This window comes from Epinephelus moara, chromosome 13 (genome assembly GCF_006386435.1).
Source record: "Epinephelus moara isolate mb chromosome 13, YSFRI_EMoa_1.0, whole genome shotgun sequence".
NCBI lineage: Eukaryota > Metazoa > Chordata > Actinopteri > Perciformes > Serranidae > Epinephelus > Epinephelus moara.
Window position 1 is genome coordinate 22606978 of NC_065518.1, and position 22370 is coordinate 22629347.

Sequence of the window (22370 nt, forward strand, 5' to 3'; positions counted from 1 at the left end):
AAAAAAAGAGACGGACAAGAGACCAAGGAAGGATGAAGAAATTCAAAGGGGGTCTGTGCCTTGTGCTGAAGATGATGGAGTGGTTTTTTCCAGTATTAGAGTAACACACAAAGAAGGAGCAGCTGCGGTGGCAGATGCAAAGAATGCCTCAGTTTGGTTAACAGGGACACTGGGAGAGAAGATACCACCTTTTACTTCTGCAGCCAGGGTGAGGACAGGTAGAAATAAAGGTAAGAGAAGGACAGAAAACTTCACCTCAAACTTGCAGCCTGCTTGTCACATCAGTGTTTGTCAGATGTCACTGGTCTGTCGTGTTATAAAAGTAGCACTGGAAGGCAGTGTGCACTTTCAAGCAGTACCTTGGAGCACATCCACAGTCACCCCATTAAAATAAGACATTGAATGCAATTGATTCATAAATAAAATAGGTGTTAAAGTCATTTTGAATATAACACTGATTGCAAACAAATTTATATATGATGACTTTTTAGTTAATCTTCTTGTCCAAACACACATTGTCCCCTAAAACTGTGAGATTCCACAACTATCCATATGATGAGAATGCAAACACCACAAAAAAGGTAAAAGTCATTGCTGCAGTCTCACTGTTTCATTTTAAATCAAATGAGCTGTAATACAGAGCCATAACAGTAAATGGTGTGTACAGCTCCACAGTATATAACTTAACTTCAGCAGAAGCTGTTCTGTATAATGCAGAATAACCCAGTACTTTAATTTATGTTGGCTTCTTCACCTCTCATGCTTCAGTCTTTGGCTCAGATTTTGAAATGCCCAAGAAGGCCATGCCTGTCGATATCAGGCTGTGACATCAACAGGCTACCAGTTCCCAAAGGGTCAAAACAAGCATATAAACAAAAAAACAAATCCTGAAATGAAACTAAAAGGCAAACCAAGATCACAATTTTTGATTGTTAACAGCCAATGAAGTTTGAGTCTACAATAATGTGGGATTCATCTGTGCATTGTCTCGATCCTTATCAGAGCTTGCTCACTAAGACAGGAGAGGAAGAGCAGAAGCAGGGCATATAAATGCATTACACTGCATGAAAATAGTCCTGCTGAAATGATCAAATAATCAGTGATTGAGTCCACAGAAAAAATAATTGGCATAAATGATAAGGCAATTTATGACAGATTAATAATCAAAGTACTTTTAAGTAATAATAACAAAAAAAGGAGAGTTGCTGTTTCTTTTATGTCTCTGATCATTGTAAACTGAATAGATTTTTTTGACCATGAATCAGACAAAATAGGCAATTTTAGGATATCGCTGTCAAATCTGGTGAACTGTGATAACGTGTTTGTGATTAATTTTTAGATTTGATGGATCAAATGTTGATGGAAATGAAATTAATTTGCTTAGAAAAACATTCAAAAGACTATAATCATCATTAGTTTTAGATCTTGATGATCATGTGACCGGTAGAACCACAAATTCCTTCAATGTAAACACACTAATTCTGCATTACATCTTTCAACTTCGACAAACAACTGAATAACAAATGCACCAGTTACCACTTCATTATGTTTTAGGCACCTAGTTTCCTGGGAATGTGATATCACATAACTAACCATAGCATGTACTTTAGCATCAAATCACTGGAGTACAGATATGGGCATTTACTGATGGATAAATGTGATGCTTCAGGTTCTGTACTTTTCTATCAGTGTATAAAGAAACCACTGATGTGAGGCTACAAAAGAGACAGAGGATGAAGAGAACGACGATTATGCAGCGTTGCCTGACAGTTCAATGACCTCATCCTGCTTTTCATCTCAGCTTAGCTCAGTTTGATTCACTTTTATTATACAAAAGGGATATTTAGCATGCAGTATGACACTGAAAACATAAAATATAACACTGCCCCAAAAACGGTACAATATCATATCAAACACATGACCCAAGCTACAGCTTATGCATCTCCTTGTATGACATAATGTATGTGTTAACTAGCAGTACTGTATTAAAAGTGATATATCTAAGCTTGTGTGCCCTAACCAACAGGTGTCACTTAAAATTGGAAATTACAGAGTTCAGGTTTAATATGGGTGATTCAGCCTTTGTGAATGGGCACAAGTAATTAAAAAACTGCACACATAAAGATCAAAAAAGCCCAGAGAGAAGCTCACATGTGGGAATGATCAATCAATGGGAACCAGGTGTTTGAACGGTGGAAAAGCTACAGGTGCAGCTAGCAAAAAAACCTACAGATTTCTGTTCTACTTGCATATAATATACCAGCTGTCATAACAATGCAGACCTCTCTGTACCACTTCTCTCAACAACCACCTGAAATGGCATCTCAGCATATGGGATGGCCTACATACCGAGTCTAACAGCTTCCAGCAATGGTTACTCTCTGGTTCTAACTTATACTGGCTTTGACTGTTGTCTAGCAGTTCATCCGTGAACAGCCTTCCAAATGGCAAAGTGCCTCCAATCATTGCATTAGATTTCAAGACAACAAAAAAAGATGTAAGCTAGTTTGTATAACATACTGTCAATCAGACAACATCTCTGCATGGTAAAGTGGTGTTACTTTCTATAGGAAAATACCTGTGGGTTACTTGAGACACGATGAGTTCCGCGTGGTGAGCTATAGGAAAATACAATGACACCTGAGCCTCGGCTCTTCCTTCACAATGGCCTTGGGAGGTGGGCCGGGATCGTAGTGGTTGAGCTCAGTTTCCTGCATGCTTGTCTTGAGATGAAGTACCCTCTCCCACTACACCTCATTGTCCCTCCCAATCCCTTCTATTATTTTGCACATCCAATTATTCATTCTATTCAGCCTAATCAGCTGCAAGCTTATCGTCTCCCCTAGTCACTCCTCTCAAATCCCCAAGAACACACACACAGCAGACAAGGTCACAAAAGGTTATTCATAAAATTATTGGCTTAGTGGAAATCACTTTCCGTGTCCTGCCTTATGAATCAAAGATGCATGCATTATAAACCCAAAGTATTTTAACTGCAAGACGAGGTAGCAGTATGAATACACCAAAACACTACCGAGGGCCTCCCTCTGAACTGTCCTTTCACGCAGCTTATAGGACAAGACTTGCATGGTAGTTCGGTATTAAAGGCGCAATCTGTGATCCCAAAATAAACAAGAAGTTTAAACCAACACCACCACGATTCCCCGAAACCCAGAATGAAGCCTGCTATCACTTCTACACTGACTGACATGTCTCTTACTGCAAGGACTAGATAAAAACTATATATACAGACCTTTAACATCAGCAGTGAGCCTATATGTAGTTGCTGTCTTTTGTTTGTTTCTGTGTTTAATAAAATAAAATAATTTGTGGGTAATAGCAGGTTCTAAGTCTATACCATTACAGGTTCATTTACATTGGTAAAAACAGCATGGAAGCAAAATAAAAAGCAGTAAAAAATGCTTATATTTAATCTATATAACCAGCTTTTTAATTACACGTGAGTATGCTCTATTTGTAATGGCCAAAGAACTGCTGATTGCCTCTTTAACTTCTAGTTCATTTGAATTAAGGCATTAAAATTCATAGCTATTCAGCTGTAACCAGCAGTTGCTTAATCTAATGTCAAACTTTATGGCATGGTAAAGACTCCAAATCAAAGAGCTAGTGAAAAAAATACACTCACAACCTTATGCACAACCACTCAGGGGGACAATCTGATCTAAAGAGCTTTCAGTGTAGCTACAGCAAAGGGTTTCTGCATGGGTTGAGACTCTAAGGCACTTATCTAATGACTCCAAGGACGCAGGGAGGGTTTTTACTTTCATTTGACCAATTTACTGGACACCTGACACTGTACAGCAACTGTACGATACGAGAGGCTGCGCACCATGTAGGGCTGCTCAGGTCATGCGTGTAATGTTGAGACCAAGATGTATAACGTGAAATGCTGAGACGATGTTCAGGCTCAAGATTTATCTCAATTATATAATGCAGTCAGTGTGGTTACTAAGCCATACTGCCAAGCCCAACTGCCGCTAACATGGGTGAGCCAAGAAGCACAAACATGCCTAATTAAATTGTCTGTGTAAAAGTCAAGCGCTAGATACAATTAGAAAGGATGAGACAACCCAGTTTGGTTGTTAATTTACAGATTCACATATTTGAGATGAGTGGTAGGATTACTATTTTTAGCATCAACAGCTGTGCTCTTTGGGGAATGTTGTGTGATATTGTCAAAAGGAAAAAAAGAGCCTTTGGAAGTATAAAAATAGAACATAACATTTTAGCTACAGTATGTTTTCCCTATACAGGTATGTGTTTGACCCCTAAGGGACAATTTTAAGACTGTGCATGAGGTAATCTGGCTCCAGATCAGGAGAACTTCCACCTGAAAGAGTGTGATTAAGGATGGAATGAGTGTGAGTGTGTGGCAGACGGCAGGGCACCCGGGATTTAGGAACGCACATGAGTGAACTGTCAAGTCTTCAGGGGCCAAATCGGGCCAGCAGTCACAGAACGGATGTGGCCAGGCGATAAAAGCTGTCTGCACCCAGAGGGGCCTCAGTCCACCCCCCATGGGAAAAACTCCTTGACCCTGAGGCTCAACATCCACTGCAGTGTCCAGGTTATCTGCTGCCTGACCAAGACAGTGATTTGACAGCCTTACTGACATACTGCAGATGAATTACATTACGACCTAACATTCTGACACATACATTAACACACGTACATTATCAAGTGTGGTGTATGTGTAAAATCTTGTACTATTCTTGTAAGCTACAGCTGCAGTATGTAATTACAATTTATATAATACAGGGCATTGCACAGGGGAGAAATCTACCTACCTACTTGTATGGAGCACCATGGGAAGGTGCTATAAATTAACTGCATCCTCACAACATGATTAATAACACTGCAAATTGTACAGAATGGGGCCAAAAAAATAGTCCTTCACCCTCCATCCCTGTATGCAGCATCTGAAATTGCATGTCCATGGAATCAGTGGCACACATAAAATTCCCCTCGGAGTATGTTTAGATACACACACACACAACCTTCTCTTCTTCCTAAAAAAGTATTGTAGTAAAAGTACGATGGCAAACTTGAAAGAAAGAGAAGAGCGCAGATTGTTTGTTGGATGTGTGATGACTGCATGGCATACTGCTGAAAAACACAAAATACAACCAAGATGTGCTGAAAACTCACATGTGTTGGCCTTCCCTAACACTGGTAGGCCTAAAATATAACAGACTTCCTCAACACCTAACCAGATATTAGTAGCAGCTCGCATGGTGGTCAATTCCTTCATTACAGAATAATAAACATCTGGTAGGTGATGACTTCGTTTGTCTCCACTGCCAACTTTCTTTATAATTTGAAAAGAGAAAAGCACAGGAAATGCCATGTGACAGAAGTGGATCTGCTGTGAGGCCAGCTCTTCACTTACCCAGCCGACATCAAAAGACATGAGGACCCTTCAGTGAGGGCCAATTGGATTTTGAGTCGTGATGTTTAAAGAGAGCGAGATGCCGAGGAGAAGGAGAGTGAACTGAAGTAACCAGTATTACAAATAACACTACGTACCTCGTAATGGGAGATGGGACTGGGGGAATGTCGTCAAACATAACAATGTTTAACATTTTGTAAACGTTTTTTACACAATTATTATCATCGCTATTGTTTTCTATTATATTCGTTATCAGAGTTTGCAGGAGGACAAACTTATCAGGAGCTGTTCTCCGGTAGACTGACTGTTACTGCATTAGTTCATGGGAAACCTTACAGTTATATAACAAAATATTGAAGATATACTATGAAGGGTTTTCCTGAAAACTGATGTACAAACTCATACAAAAGTAATCCCTCTCAATCATCACTTATAACCCACTAGAGACGCTCCCTTTTCCTTGGACACAATGTGCACTTGAGGTCGGGTCTTTATAAAAAGGTAGCGACCAGGTGCCAGACCATAGTCAGTACGCAAAATTGTGGACAAAATGCCAAGTGGACAAAGCTGGGGTTCGCTTCCACTTCCAGCACTAACTGACAATTCCTGCATAGTATACCTCAAATATAGTAAAATAACCAGTCTATATCAAAAATCAAAATCTAGCTAATTTGATGCAGGTTTGTCCAGAATTTATGATAACAAAAAGAACATTTATTTTTATTCAAATAAGTGGAACACATAAAAAACTGTACATGATTATAGTGAATTTGTCATTTGGACATTAACAGATAGACAGCTCAGCTCACCTGTTAATATCAATGGCTTTCTTTTGGGCCAGAAGCAAAACTATTTGAGTATTATGTATGTTTACAATGTTTTTGTCATTCAGTCACTAAAAGCTTTCATGGTTGGTTCTTTGTTGATGTTTTATACACAGGTATGATGTGATTTGACCAATATGTCACAGAAAGATGCTCACATTGTTCTCCTCTCCTGATATTTTCTGCAGGGATTGGATTAAAGCACAAGGCTCCCACCCAGCTCCCTGTCTATGACTCACTAAAATGCAGCTTAGCCAGTGATCAAGCTGTGAGGGGCCTCGATCACTCTGGGCCTGCCCTTCTGCACTGACCCTGCAGCTGGAGGCGCCGCCGGGAGCATGAGTGTGGGAAGGATCAACCGCTACAGCATTGTGTCATCTGAGGAAGAGGGCCTCCGCCTCACTACCATGCATGGCATGAACGGCTTTGGCAATGGCAAGATCCACACACGCCGCAAGTGCCGCAACCGCTTTGTCAAAAAGAATGGCCAGTGCAATGTGCAGTTTGCCAATATGGAAGAGAAGTCGCAGCGCTACATGGCAGACATCTTCACCACATGTGTCGATATTCGCTGGCGATGGATGCTGGTAGTCTTCACTCTTGTGTTTGTTGTCTCCTGGCTGGCCTTTGGCTTAGCCTTTTGGGTCATTGCTTTGCTGCACGGAGATCTGGATAACCCTGCCGGAGATGACAACTTCACTCCATGTGTCCTACAAGTCAATGGATTTGTGGCTGCCTTTCTGTTCTCTATTGAAACACAGTCTACCATAGGCTATGGCTATCGCTGTGTGACTGAAGAGTGCCCAGTGGCTGTCTTCATGGTGGTCTTCCAGTCCATAGTGGGCTGCATCATTGACTGCTTTATGATTGGCGCCATCATGGCCAAGATGGCAAGGCCTAAGAAGCGAGCACAAACACTGTTGTTTAGCCACAATGCTGTCATTGCCATGCGGGATGGAAAGCTGTGCCTCATGTGGAGAGTAGGGAACCTTCGCAAGAGCCACATTGTAGAGGCCCATGTCAGGGCGCAGCTCATCAAACCTCGGATCACTGACGAGGGGGAATATATTCCTCTAGACCAGATAGATATTAATGTGGGTTTTGATAAAGGTCTGGACAGGATTTTCTTGGTATCACCCATCACTATTCTCCATGAGATCGATGAGGAGAGCCCCCTATTTGGGATCAGCAAACAGGACTTGGAGACAGCAGACTTCGAGATTGTCGTCATCTTGGAGGGAATGGTTGAAGCGACCGCCATGACCACACAGGCTCGCAGCTCCTACTTGGCCTCTGAGGTCCTATGGGGTCACCGTTTCGAGCCAGTCTTGTTCGAGGAGAAGAACCTGTACAAGGTGGATTACTCTCACTTTCACAAAACCTACGAGGTGCCGTCCACCCCCCGCTGCAGTGCCAAGGACATGGTGGAGAACAAGTTTTTAGTCCCTAGCTCTAACTCCTTCTGCTATGAAAATGAGCTGGCCTTCCTAAGCCGTGATGATGAGGAGGAGGATGTAGGTGGTGGGAGCAGGGCACTGGCAAACCTCAGTCCAGACCGGAACAGCCGACATGAGTTTGAACGCTTACAGGCCACCAGGGCACTGGATCAAAGGTCATATCGTAGAGAGTCGGAAATATGACCTCTACCCACTGACCCTGGGTCAACTTTCAATAACTTTATCCAAGGGTAAAAATGCAGAACAATGCAAAGTGCCATAGGAAAAGCTGACTACTGTGAAAGATGGGGAAAGAAATATGTCAACAGTAAAAAGGGACTTAACTGGAAGGAATTGGGAAAAGCAGTACACAGCTTAGAAAATTGTGGTAAGGAATGTCTACAATCAAGGAAAAGGCTAGGGAAAGACCTTCTTCCTTAATGGAAACTTGAATCTTTTTTCACATGGTCATTTTGAGTTAAGAGTGTTCAATGATAGTGCATCAAAACCTATTATGACAGAACCTTATAATCAAATCTTAGGTGTAAATACATTGCTTAGGTAAGTTATGTTTTGTGTGCAGTATCAGTTTCCAAAAACCCCTCTAAAGAATAGGAGTTGCTATTTCAACTTGCTCTTGGGCACAAATAATAGTGTTACAAGGCTTCTGTTAAGCTCCCCTCGCATTGCTGTAATCTGCTGGACTTGCGTTCAGTGACACATTGAAAATTCGTGCACTGCAGCATTCAGATGCAATGAGCCATGATGAAACATCTGACCGTGAGCCACTGAGAACAACATAATTCAACACCTTCATTTTAGATCCGAAAATTTACCAGTGTAGGGAGAGTAGGCAAAATTGATTGCACTATGAAGGGAATCTGTTGAAAAGAAATTAAATTTTAAAGAGAAAGGCTCTATTTATAATCTCTTAATGCCTCATATTTTAATCTTATCTTAAAACAGACATCTCACAAGCCACCAACGCCATGATTTGGCTGCACTGGCCTACCCACATCAAGTCATGTACAATCGATAAGTAATCAGGTAAAACAAAAGCACAAATGGTGCACACCCGTCTTAAGTACACATTTTGTAGTTTCAAAAGATGTATTTTTTTGCAAGATACAGGTTGCAATATCCAAGTTTGTATTGATGAAATTAACCAAATATCAGCAATTTGTAATCCAACAAATAACTGCACCTTAAAGCTTACTTTTAATTTCACAACTTGAAGAATGATATAATAAACTAAGTTGAACTAAAAACTGTATGCTGGTAGTCATTACCAAGTTCCTTTTATTCTGTACAGGCAGTAACAAACTGGCATTAATTGATCACATTTGTTTTTGTCCTCTTTAAAAATGAATCTATGCATATCGTTAATAGTATGAGGGGACAGAAATCCTATTGAGTTCTGCGTGAGATAAAGTTATGTTATGACCTAATGCTTTTAGCCTGAAATAAAATACATAAACTCAGTTTCTAAGAGTAGCTGTCATGTTTATCAAATCTATTTGATGAGAGTTAAATTAAATTGATAGTCAAAATTTAACATACCACTAAAACCAATAAAATTCACACAGGATGAATGCAAGAATGAGAATTATTTCTGACCACCCAACAGCTACACGAACAAGCATCATAAGGGCAAATGTGTCTACAACACTTTGCGTTATGCTAATAAGGTTAGAATAGTCCAAACATATTATTCAACTTTCATTAGCTGGCCCTACATTTCTATTCATTTTAAATCAGCAGTGGGTAAATTTAACTGCTCTTTATATTATTAATAACAGAGTCAGCGTCAAACATCAAATTTTACCTGGGTTTAAGACCAATGAAAAAATATAATTTCATTTCTATATGATAAATGTATTCTCTTATGAATAAAATGAATGTGTGTAAGACTAATTTTGGCTAAAAACCTGCTAAACATGACGAGAAACAGTAAAACAAAGAGAAAACAGCTTCTTCCTTCACCCCTCATATTGATTCCTTGGCATTTACAAACAGCTGTAAACAAGTGTAGACAGCTAGATGCATTATAGCAATTTGCTACAATGAGTTAAGACACTGGACTAAGGTCTCAGTAGAAGCAATAAAAACTGAAGCACACCTTTCCTAATTCATTTCAGTAAACATAATCCTATTGATTCTCTTGTAATGCACTGAACAGGTATATTTATAACTCTTGATTCACAGATAACAAGTGAAAGGCACAGTGTGAGGAGAATGACCCTGCAGTCTTTCGTTTTCATTGTACTTGTATGCATATGATTTCTCAGATTTGATACCAAAGTAATGAGTGTAGCTCAGACTAAGTTTTAAAGTGACTGTTCCCAAGGTAATCTTCCAAAAACAGTTCGGACTGATCTCAAAAAATGGATAGTAATACTCCAAAAAGGTGTTTGAGTCTCCAGTTCACAAATGGTCTCTACAGATTTCAATCATTACTAAAATTATGCCATAACTGAAAGCAAATCCCTGTTCAATAAAAAGTTAAAACCAAATCAACTTGACATTTAAGTTGTAGTTATAGATTCAATCATTTGCTATCACTATATAAAGTAGTTTAAGAAACACAATTATAATGCATGACAACTTTTTTCTTTGGCATGGACAATAGCATTTAAAAATGATCCCTTATTCTAGATTCTTAGTGAGAGTGTATCATTCAAACCTCAACATGTTTATGTTGTGTCACAAAATACTGTTTATCAAGTCCAGTTTATCCATTACCTCACTAAAATGTGGATGTCATGTCCCTGTTGAACAATTTTAGTTAACTTTCACACATAAAAAATTACGAATGCGTTAAAGGAAACCTAAAGGATAAAAACGACAACATGAAAACACAAAGGAGAACCATAAAATGGTTGTTATGTTGGTCACAATGACTAATATTTTCCTTATAGTCATTCAAGTCTAGCGGTATTCTTGACTCTATGATATTTCTTGGTTATATGTTGCTTTTTTAGAAAATTGTGGGATGTAGTAAAATAAAAGGAGCATTTTTTTGGCTAATAAGTGAAGCGTTCTTTACCCAACCCCAAACATGTATTATGCGCATTGCCTTCTGGGAAGGTTCTATACACTGATGTGTGAAGCCTGCCTCTGCACCTACTAAGTTGTATAAAGAAAAAAAGTGAAGCATTTCTACTGAATAATTTTTTCGTAGATTGTTTTAGCTTTGATGTTGCCCACCTGAGCCCTTAAAAAAGAAATACACGCAAATGTTTTAGCTAAGTGTAAAGGTTTATAGTGTAAAAAGCATAGTAACATAAAAATTATAATAGGGAGCAGCCAGGCTGAACAAACCTGCTTATTTTTATACAAAGTTCCTTTTTGATAGAATACAGTAATCAATATTTATCTGTTTTTATCAGAGTACTACAATGAAATCACTATTGAGAGGCAAAAATATGATTCTTGTCTCACTTTTCAATGATTTAATTTCTGTTGTTTTATTTCAGCACAGATGCTCATGATTAAACTGGTATTTCTCTTAAAGGGATGATTGGAAAAACCTTTGACCTCTGTAGAAGTCTTCCTATGTCCAGCAAAATGTCTACTGGGCTTTTGATTTTAATTCAAAGTCATTTAAATTATTCAATTAAAAACTAACTGTGAAAAAAAAAAAGTTTTTATCTCTTTTGTTGAGAGTGGGCCGTATTGAAATGTAAAGTCCAATACAAACAAGCATGAGTAACAAATAGATGAAGTGATAGCTGAGGTAATACATCACCATGGAGGGTGGTTAAAGCTGAGAGATCAAGAATGAAGTCACTACAGTCAGATGACTTCCTGGTCTCGGGCCAATTATTCAAGAAGGCTCATCAATTAATCACTGTGACACACAAACAACCAGCGGCCAGGGGCCTTTTGGCCTTGTTGAACTGGGCAAGAAGCCTGCAGCTGACTTTGTCAGATCAATGGGGTAACAACAAATAAGAGATCATTATTACTCTACTCCTCTACTACCTCAGAACTGAGGAAACCTTAATGTTTTTACACACTGAAGGAATACTTCACCCACAAAATGACCTTAGCAGAGAGCTTTGAGGAGCATAAATAGGTTCCACTTTTACTTCAGTTTTATACGGTAAGGTTTTAGTGAAAATGCATGTGTTTGGGAAGTGCTGAGCATATGACTGGATAAACGAGACTTGGATTATACTGCACAAGTTGTGTGACAGCTCATGTTTAATGTAGTTTTGCTGTTGTTAAACGTGGACCCCAATCAATCAATAAATTAAGATATTTGTCGTTTTCCATCGAGGCTTGCAAAAAATACAAAGTTTTCTTCACAAAGTCAAGGTAACACGACATATCTAACTGATAAACAAGTAGTCATTTTGTGGGTGAAGTATTCCTTTAAATTCCCCAATGGGCCTTTTTCATTGAAGACATGTTGCTATGTCACAGAAGAAAAAACACAGATATAAATAATAAAATTTATGATGGCTAAATCCCATTTAGCTGCTTCAGGTTCAGGGTGCTGCTACTCTGCATGCTGGCTCACTGCCATATAAAACTTTATTGGTACAGAGCCATTGTTAGTGTTTTTAGTAACACCTGTGTATTTCTTACTATTACAAGTAAAAATGTCTTTTGTGAAAAAGCTTATTGCACAATAACTGGACATTTAGGTGTTCTTGTAAGTGAAAAGTCTTACACTGTTCAGCAGGGACTAACCAATGCTAGATATTTTGGGCCGAAACTAATGATGACATTTGGATGTTAAAAAAAATCATGATATATCAGGTGATAGTCAGTTTCTAACATGAACTCATTACTGACACAGAGATTTATACTGAGGGTTGCTTACATTTCGTTATTGAAGAATTGTGATGAAGATATGTATTTAGTGGGACATTCAAACAGATCTCTCTGGTTGACAAACTACATAATGGCGACACTGTCTCTAAATTATCTTGGGTATTTCTGTACTGTAATTTTCTTGTAACTTATAGGCCAACATTTACAATGATACCAATCTTTGATAAGGTAATATCAGCCCATGATACTGGCCCAACTAAATCATTGGACATCTCTTCTGTTTTTTGATTTGGTTTTTTAAGTATAATATAATATTGGATTAGAATAGTGCTCCTAGTAGTACACACAATTTAAAATAAAAGGACATTTGTTACATAAACTTAGATGAACTCTTCCAGGGCACAATAATAGCCCTGCAGCAGCTTGCTTGGTTAACAACACTGATAAAATGAGACTTCATGAATATTTTCATAAAGACTTACACATTGCATGCAAACATATACATGACATCTACATGTACATGGGTGATCAATGATCAAATATATGGCCTTTCTGTAACAGAGCCCCCTTAGAGTAAAGAGTTGAAAGAGTTATGCAAGTGCCCGAGCTTGCTCGTACAATGCCGTCATCAGCGCCGCGGAACAAATTTTTAACTAGTGATGAATAATCCTGAACTCTTTGCACGAGATCTGCGGCCATCAGTTCTTTCTAAATAATTCAGGTTGGGGTGATTAAGTCACCCACAGTGAGCGACAGATGTGGGATTAACATGCTGGCCACTGGTTGTGCTGAGCTCAGGCGTTGGGTCTCAGCACTAACTGACACTGGGATCACAGAGGCTATGCTGGAGGCATTTGCCAAGTTTGATTATGTAACACGGCCCGGGGCAGTGTATATTAGGCTTTGTGTGGCTTGGTGTCACACACATAAAGTAGAAGTGAAGCTTTCAGGATTAGTGATGGGCAGTGTTAATGAGCGCCTAATGCATGAAAGCATTAGAGATTTTTCATCAGTGTCACACGGGTTGTGGAACTCAGAATTTGACTTTACCCTCAAAGTGAGATGTCTTTTGATAGCTGTAATGTCAAACTGGTGTACTGTCATAGCAGGATTAGAAGCATAGAGGTCCTGGATAATTAAGGGCATGTCAGGAAAAACTGTTTCATTTGTTCGCATGATTGCTACGTAATCCCAAAGACATGTCATTCAGATGGGATGGATAGCTAGACGATGACTTCAGTTACTTCAATAATTCTCAGCAGGCAGAATCCCGTTGTATCCTTGTGCTCAGTATTTTGGGGGCAATTATGTCTACTGTGTGTTTCAGTTTAGCTTTGCCAACGTAATGGGCCAGCGCTCTAGGATGCAAAGTCTTTATAGGCCCTTTATCTGCCAACAAGGAACGCAAATGATCTTTTTTAAATATACTATTTCATACAGCTGTTTCTACATATCCCTCAGAAGAAAATGCTACAATTCAATAATGGTTTTGTTAGCAGTTATCTGCATCCCAGAGCGATGAGTGCAACTGGAGCACCAGCCTCTCCCTTCACACTCACAGCTCCAGCAAATAAAACATGGTAATTACCGTATGGAGGCTGTTGCCACGTAACCTGCTGGCTAGGAAAAAAGTGCGAAGCCCAGGAATCAACCCGGCACAACGTCTACATAGACCAGTGCACCAATGCTAAATGCTGGATAGATAGATAGATAGATAGATAGATAGATAGATAGATAGATAGATAGATATATAGATAGATAGATAGATAGATAGATAGATAGATAGATAGATAGATAGATAGATAGAAGGTAGAGATGATTTCTTCCACGTCATTCTGACATGATATTTTGTCTAAATTACACAACACCAAGTTGACACCCAGGATCCCTTGGGAATGTCCCTTCTGTGACTCCCAGGGAACAGTTGACTAAGCCAGCTGGGGCCTGGGTCACACATTTGCTCGCATGATATAAAACAAAAAGCATTACACCTACAGGAGACTTCTGGAGCCAGTTAAAGGATGTGAGAGGATGCAAGGAAGTGGCCTCGCCAGGCTCTCTGCCAGCCAGCAAGCCCATATAGACTAGTTATAATTAATGCTGGAACAAACTCCCTGTAGCCTGGACTCTTGATGACAGTAAAATGAGGGGAAATCGTGTTGAAGGGGCTATATAAAGCTCTTCAGTGTCAAGCCGCATGTGGCTCTGTGGCCAACACTTTAACCGCTAAAAGCACTCCCTGTTAGTTCCTGTGATAGTATCACTCAATCAAAGACACGTACTGGAGGTCTGAGGTCTATGTTAATATAACTAACCCTTTTCTGTATTGAGGATAGTATCTATCACAAAGAAATTTATATCAGGAATATATGAGCTCAGCCCATTGTGTTACAAATGGCCAATGTAGTACGAACCTGAATCCAATTTAATATAATACCATTGTATTTTACACAATGTAATTGCAAAGTGAAAATCTTTTATAGGTCATTAGATGAAGAACTCCATTGTTATATTTTTATGTTTATTACTATAGCAGATTTTGAAATAAATTCAAGGCTGGTGAAAAAATGAAAGTGAGAAAGTGTGATAGTATTAATAGAATCTAAAATTAACATATGAAGTGAGTTATACAAAGTACTAAGTTTGGAGATCAATTATTTGTACATACTGAAGTGTAAATGAAGTTGTTCTATAAAGAGATACAGACTGCATGTTGTTCTAAACACTTCACAAGTGTCTCAAGTGTGATGGGAATTCATCCAATGACTGAGACATGTTTTGTAGTCTGTTGCCCAAATGGAAAAGACACAACAGCCCTGTCCTACAACCCACGCTTGTCGACTTGTGCGACAAGCCAAGAGCCCACTGGTGTCCATTAGCTGTCAACAGTGTCCAAAGACACATCAAAAGTACAGAACAAATGTACAGAGGGTTTTTAAAGACAGAGGGGTCGATGACTTCATCCTATCACTCATTCAGGTATATACAACAGCCTCTTTTAAAAGACACTCTGACATGCCATTGTGGGAAAAGCACAGATATAAATGATGACAGTGCTAAAACCATGTCAGAGGGGCCAATAACACAATTTTGGGAGAAGCTCGAGTGAGCTTATGTTTGCCAAAATACTAGCTACGTACCCAGCCAGGCTACCTCTTGTCTCATGTAGCCAGACCTATCTCTCTCAGTGCTCGAGAAAGGTCTGGAATCACCAATTGACCCTTCAATTTGGAGCTTAAATGTTGTGCCTGGGGCACATCGTGTATTAATGATACTCGCTACCTGGAGAGGTTGGAAAAAGACATACGTTTCTTCCATGTTCCAAAACCAAAGTCAAACCCTGAAAAGTGTAGGGTTAGCTAGCTAGCTACTGAAGATATAGCCTACTGAATGGATACACATGCTGCTTTTGCTTTTTAATGATTATAACAGTGAAAAATATATATATATATTCAACCAGCTGTATGTCATCGCATTGTGCGCAGATGAATGTTGTTTCACTCGGCAATGACACACAGCTGGTTCAATATCAGCAAAGTTTTCCTTTATATTCATTGTCTTCTGTGTCGATCAGCAGTGATGTGATGGTTCACTTTTACACTGTGTTCTGTAGCTGCTGAGTCAGTTTGACATCCTGGATATGTCCTTCAAACACAGACTGTAGGCCCCTCTGTCTGCTTCTCTCTGGAATCACTATTTCAGTTTTCCAAAAATATGATAACATTTCTTCAGGGAGTGCAGTTAGTTACAGTTTGGGCTCCATACTTACTCTGACAGCTGTCGGACCATCACAAAAGCGGGGCTTCGCGAAAAGCAAATTGTCTTTCTGCTACAGGGAAAAAAATACTCTGGTTTGTTTTTGTGTCTTCAAAGTTTAAATTGGTTTAAAGTTTTAAACAATCACATTTGTCTTGGGTGGCACTGAGTCCAGAACGCAGCAATGGTGCTCTTGTCAAATCGTGTCGGGGTGAAATTGTTTTGGTGGAACATTAGCATGTGGTGAGGCAAGCACTGTCATTAAAATGGCCCCACAAAAGAAAGCACCACAAAAATGTTAACAGTAGTATGTCAATGTGTGATTCAACTTTCAGTGATTAAAAAAAGCAACAAAAAAAACAAAGATTATTTGATAATCTGTGCGGTAGATGTGAAGCCTGACTATACTTAGCTCTAGGGTCTGGGGTTTTCTGAGGTGCGTTCACAAGTTGTGTTATGTGTTGCAGATTGCAACAATTCACCAAGAGAACAAAGCAGGCATGCATTATTGCACACTCCAAATCTTCGTCAAAACATGCCATTTTCAGCGTGTAGATTGTTAGTTCAGAAGTAGTTACTGTTGTTTCCTGTAGCGAAGGGGATTCTGAAAACGCCAACATGCAGATAGCGGAAGAAAGGAAGTATGCCAGCCAAAATCAGCGCCAACTTATAGCCATAGTCCAGCTGGTCAGGCTAAGCTATCTCAGAAAAATAGGCTAGATCAAGAATGTTAAAGGCCCAGCACACCTGCACAGGTGTTTTCACTTGGCTGCTAGACCTCCGTATCTATATAAGGACCGTTTCCACTGCAGGAACTTCGGGGTAATTTTATGGGTTATACGCTGTTGGTGCGTGTCTCCACCGCAGGAACCACCCCCGAAGGACAGAGTTCCGGAACCTTTACAGGGGCTAAACAAGTCCCTGCCTCGGAGTAGGTACTCAGAACGGCCCCGAAAGACTCCTGGCTGGGGCTTGGGGTTTACTTGGTGCTGATTGGATATACTCAAGGCGGGATGTGACGTCAACAGAAAGCGACAAAATAGCCGGCATTTTTAAAACTCAGCAGACGAGGGTTAGCTCGTTCATAGCTTCCACCGCCATGTAAACGAAGAGACACGCCAGAAACCCAGCAACCACCTCAGCTCCTTCCGTGTTGATTATCGTCTTTCTTATGTCTGCTTTCTTCTTCTTACTTATGCTTCTTCTTCTTTGTTGTTATTGTTCTTTGCCGCGTCGCCCCGGTTAAAATGGTCGCGCAACAATTACGTCACATCCAGAGCCCGGTAACTTTACAGGAACCTTCCTCCTACTCCGCCGCACAGTGGAGACGTGGCGGTTGAGAGGGGCGAGTGAGAGGACGTTCCTGTAAAGTTCCTGCCCCCCAAACAGTACCAGGAACTTCTTCAGTGGAAACGGGCCTATATACATAGATACACATGATGTCACAGGAAAGTTAGAAAGATGTAAATCAGTCACACCCGCTCACATGCTCACACAGTCCTTTGAAAATTTTTTAAAAAAACCCCTGTATGGATGTTCTAAGTTTTTTTTAAGAATTGGTCTCCTACTTTGACACACGACAATGTCCACCCTTGACAAGGCTGCAATTTGGAGTTCTAACCTGAGTGCCGCATTAAACATGGCCACACATTATGTGCCTTATCTCCTCTCGGTTACAGTAGGTGCCTCTAGTCTATCCTGATTCATGAAGCAACATGATTGGACAACCTGAGGGGACATAAGGGGGCCACTCTCATTTCCTTCCTCTCTACCCTTGGTAATTACCGATGTGTGCCCAAAGGCCCTCAGTGTGTTTTAGGGGACTGACAAAGAAAGACCAAGATAGTTAAGTTATGTACTGCAGAAAGAGTAGAGTAGGTCCACTGTTACAAGCACAGGCAATGAAATATTAGTTCTATTTACTCGTATTATTTCATAAAAATTCTCCTCTCCTGCCTGGCTGTGCAAACCATACATGTGGACGCTTAATGGGTTGGCTACCAGTTTCCCCTGATTCGATAAATAGTTTACACAATAAATACAGTCTGCATAGTGCAAGTATTATGGTGCTGCAGTCTGAACATAGCAGCTGTGGTTCAGCCCAGTACAATGGAGCTCAGAGGTATTTTGTGGTGCACAAAGTACCTATAAAATTACATTTGAGAACTGATAAAACTTCTTATTAAAAATAATACTTGTAAAAAGCAACAAAGCATGCTGTGAAGTGTGAACAGTGTCTTCCTTCTGTAAAAATAAGTACCAAAGTATTCACTGTAAGGCGGTTTTGAATGCCAGTGAGCTCCACAGTAACAGAGAATAAAAATAAGAGTCAGCAAAACTGGGTCTGTCCCAGCAGTGAAGTCATGAGAACAGACACAGAACTGCGACTACAGTCTCTCTGGTCTCCCCTGGGGTAGACTCAAATCTGTCAGCACCCTTCTCTAATGCAGCTCTCAGTGGAGGACAACAGAGATACCTCTACCCAAATACACCTCCACACACACATACACCTCACAACCTCATCACCCCTCCATCCCTAGCCTACCTGGGCTATGCCAGGAAGCATGGATCATCTCTTGCTGGCTGGCATCACTCTGTCCCAGGACACAGACCTCGCTCTGGCCAGGACAACGTCTCCAGTGTCAGGCAGAATGAAGGTCTTTGTTACTCAGGCTCAATACAGGACCTTCACTCGCAGAAGTAGTTGGGTGGTTTGATATGGAGAACAGTATCCCTTTTAACATGAACTGCAAAAGAGGAGACAGTTAAAAAAAACTATGCAGACCATAATCACCTTAAAACACCTTCTGTACATTTCTAAAACTACATGTGGTTTGTGGAGTATTCTGTTGTGAATTAAGTTTAGTTAAGTTTTTAGATTAGTTTTTGCTGTAATACTGTTTTTTTAACCTCTAAATAAAGGTACCAATTTCAAACTTGACTTGGACATAGCCTCACACATTAAATTCCATCACTAGCCTGCTGTCTATGTCTATGATAAATAATATTAAATATAATAAATATTTGCTTTCCACCTCTGCGGTGTGACATAATAGACAAAAAAAAACCCTGTTGAAAAGCCGTGAACTGACACACAGAAAAGATGATGAAACTGCAGTGAATCACACAACTGAATGGGGTGGTTACATAAGACAACAAGGCCTTTCACTGTTAGCCATGAAACAGATGATTGGTCAAAAATGAAGTAAAAGTAATTTAAAATCTGAAATAACACACACAATACATCCTTAGTTATGTTTCAGTAATTAAAAAAAAAGACACAGGGCCCTAAGGAAATCAGTGGCACTGTTTTTATTGTAATATGACTCTCTGGAGGCCATGTTGAGTCCCCTTTTGGGGGGCACTGTCTTTTTTCTTTCATTTTATGCTCTGGAAAAAAATGGAGTGACAAAAATAGATGAGTTCAATTTTTAATTGTTTAATGAACTGAAAAGTAATTAAGTAATTAAGCATTAGAAAATTGCTGAAATGCAAATGTTGCCTTGAAGCAACATCGTACATTTATGGAATCCCACTATGTAAGTTTTTGTTATTGTTTATTTAGGTTTATATACTGTTTAAATTTATATCAGTCATCATAATTTTCTTTTTATCCCTAATGTTAGTGGTAATACAGTTCAGGCTATGACACTGTCAAGTCTACTATAACAGTGCACTTTGTGGGTCCTTTCTGCAGAGCATACTATGTGCCTCTACTATATGCATATTTTTCTTCCATTTACAGACTGAATGCAATATTATTCTATGATTCTTCAAAGAAGAAGAGGGAAAAATGAGTGCTCCCAGTTGATGTTAGTCAGGATAAATCAGAATTTAGTAGTGAGGAAGACAACAAGCTGCTAGCAACCCAGCAGCAACACAACAGATAGAGACAACAAACAATATGCCAGGAAAGACACACACAAGGAAACTAACAATCGGCAATTTAAATGTAAAACAAATAATCAAACACTTTGAAGAGAATATATGAAAGTTAGGTTTGATAAATTGTTTATGTAAAGTTTGCTAAAATGTGCTTACACTGTTGCATTGATTCCTACAGGCTGTTCCACAATGTTACTGTGTTGTCAGAGGGTACCGTTTGGACAAATAAACCCTTGAAAAGAGTTAATTTTTAATGTTTTTCAGTTTCATATGGCATGAATTTTCTCTTCTGTAGAGGAATTAACATCATATTATACATTCTTGCTCTTACAGTGATGGCCGACCAGCAGATGGAGACATGAAATACAATACTTTTCCATGTATGTAATATTCATTCATTGTGCAAAATAAGAAAAAGCATGTTGGGTGATTCATTTTAAAGCTGATATCGGCTGATAAAGATGACACGCCGACAGTATCATGCATCCCTAACACATACTAGGCCTATATATGGCCCGCCACACAATATTGCTTAATCAAGCAAGATCGCTTTGCATATTCTTCTTCCACCTCACAATGGCAGGATTGTCATACAGTTTGTAGACATGAATCTAGTACGAACTATGCAGGCCTAACTGATGTGTTTACATACAGATGGTAAACAAGCAAACGAATGGTAACCTTGCAGCAGGCATTTCCTGCTTGGTACCTGACATGGCCACAACAAAGAAGTGTCCAATCCACAGCACTTTCAGGAGTGGTGGAAAGTTGAATACTTTCCAATGAAAGATCAAACAGTTGCATTTGTCTCATTTGTTTGTGATTTTTTTTTTTAATACATATTTCTTTAATAACCCATATGACACGTGAAGCAGCTGTGTCCAAGATATGTTCACATTATCTAATCTGGCCCCCATTCAAAAAAAAGTGTGGACGCCCCTGCTTTTTTTTTTTTAATGATTAACCTTTAATTGCTTTTTCAGCATTCGAACGAACAGTGCATTACAGATGTACAAATAACATTCAAAATTAAAAGAAAAATAATAACAAGGAAAAAAGAAAACGATGTGTACATTCTTGTGGGAATTGTGTAGCACAGGCTGTCATGCAACATCTATACCACATCATATTGCGTCCTATTTTCATCCACTTAGGATAAACACATTAATGCACACAGAGCAAGGATAGGACCCAGAGATATCAACTGACACGTTTATCATCTTTACCGATCATCTCCAGATAGGGACCCCAAATATTTCTGAAACATTTACACTATCAATAACTTTGTGAATAAGCTGCTCAAAAGAAACTATCCTCGCTAGCTCATCACTCCATTCTTTGAGACTGATTTTCTCTTTAGAACCATGTCTCAGCACTATCCTAGTTTCACCCAGGAACATACTTCTGAGGAAAGGTTAGTCTCCTTTAGTAAGATGCACAATATACATAATGCTGGACCCTCGATGAGGTTTGTTTCCAGTATATTGTTAATACATTTGACAATAGCACCTTTTCCCACATGCTGGGACGTTGATGTTGCATCTCCAACAGCTATCATCCTTCCTAAGCCCCAGCCTTAAGACATCAATTCCTATGTATTATTCTAAATTAGATTAATCATGTCTACATGTCTTGGGCTATTAGTACCACAACTGTACTGCTTTTGTCCAAGCTTCCCTGTTGATAAACACTCCTTTTCCCATGTACGTTAAACCCCCTCATAGTTTGGGGACTGATGTTTTCTGAGCTCACTGTAAAACCTAGATGGACAGTCCCTGCTTTAAGGTAACAAGCTTTTTTTTTTTTTTTTTTAATTTTTATGACAAAAAATACTTCTTCTTTTTTTTAACCAAATGGCATTATAATGTGTACCACACAAGGTTAACCCTACCTTAGAGTAAGACTTGATATACTTTTTTGTCTGAAGGTAGCTAAGTTGGCTAAGTCACTGTTACAATGGCTTCCCTTTGTAAAATTAACTATGCTGCTAACGTGTGTTGGCTAACTGTCAGTTTAGCTAAAAAAAAAAAAAGTGCCAGACTTGATAATAAATAATGTTAAGTTTTAAATATTCCGCCAGTTTGTTCAGCGTTTCGTTTGTAACTTCTAGGTTTAATGGACGATACGTTTTTGCATTGTGTTTACCTCTCTTTTTGACTTTGTGTCGAGCTTTGACTCTTACCTTTGTAAAGTGCGCCATCTTGTGATTATCTTAGGTCTTCACCATAGACTGTGGTCATCACTGTGTTGAGCGGTGAGCGCTTGCTCTCTGGCCAA

At 39.4% G+C, this 22370-nt stretch overlaps 1 protein-coding gene and 1 long non-coding RNA gene across 2 annotated transcripts in view; one reads left to right on the plus strand and one right to left on the minus strand.

Moving 5' to 3' along the window:
- The window catches only part of LOC126399344 (uncharacterized), a 63089-nt gene extending 40758 nt beyond the window's left edge, over positions 1–22331 (minus strand). The window contains exons 1-2 of the long non-coding RNA XR_007570886.1: positions 22276–22331; positions 18754–18955 (exon numbers count right to left, since the gene is read on the minus strand). This is a non-coding gene — a long non-coding RNA (uncharacterized LOC126399344). The remainder of the gene's footprint in view (positions 1–18753; positions 18956–22275) is intronic.
- kcnj12a (potassium inwardly rectifying channel subfamily J member 12a) lies at positions 6–8187 on the plus strand. Its single transcript, XM_050059187.1, has 2 exons — positions 6–230; positions 6423–8187. Exon 2 carries the CDS (start codon positions 6573–6575, stop codon positions 7872–7874), a length of 1302 nt encoding a protein of 433 aa, XP_049915144.1. The 5' UTR covers positions 6–230; positions 6423–6572; the 3' UTR covers positions 7875–8187.
- Positions 22332–22370: the final 39 nt, after the last annotated feature.

Bases quoted from the DNA above. Each gene is read 5' to 3' on its own strand.
- kcnj12a (XM_050059187.1), top strand. From the start codon at position 6,573: ATGAGTGTGGGAAGGATCAACCGCTACAGCATTGTGTCATCTGAGGAA.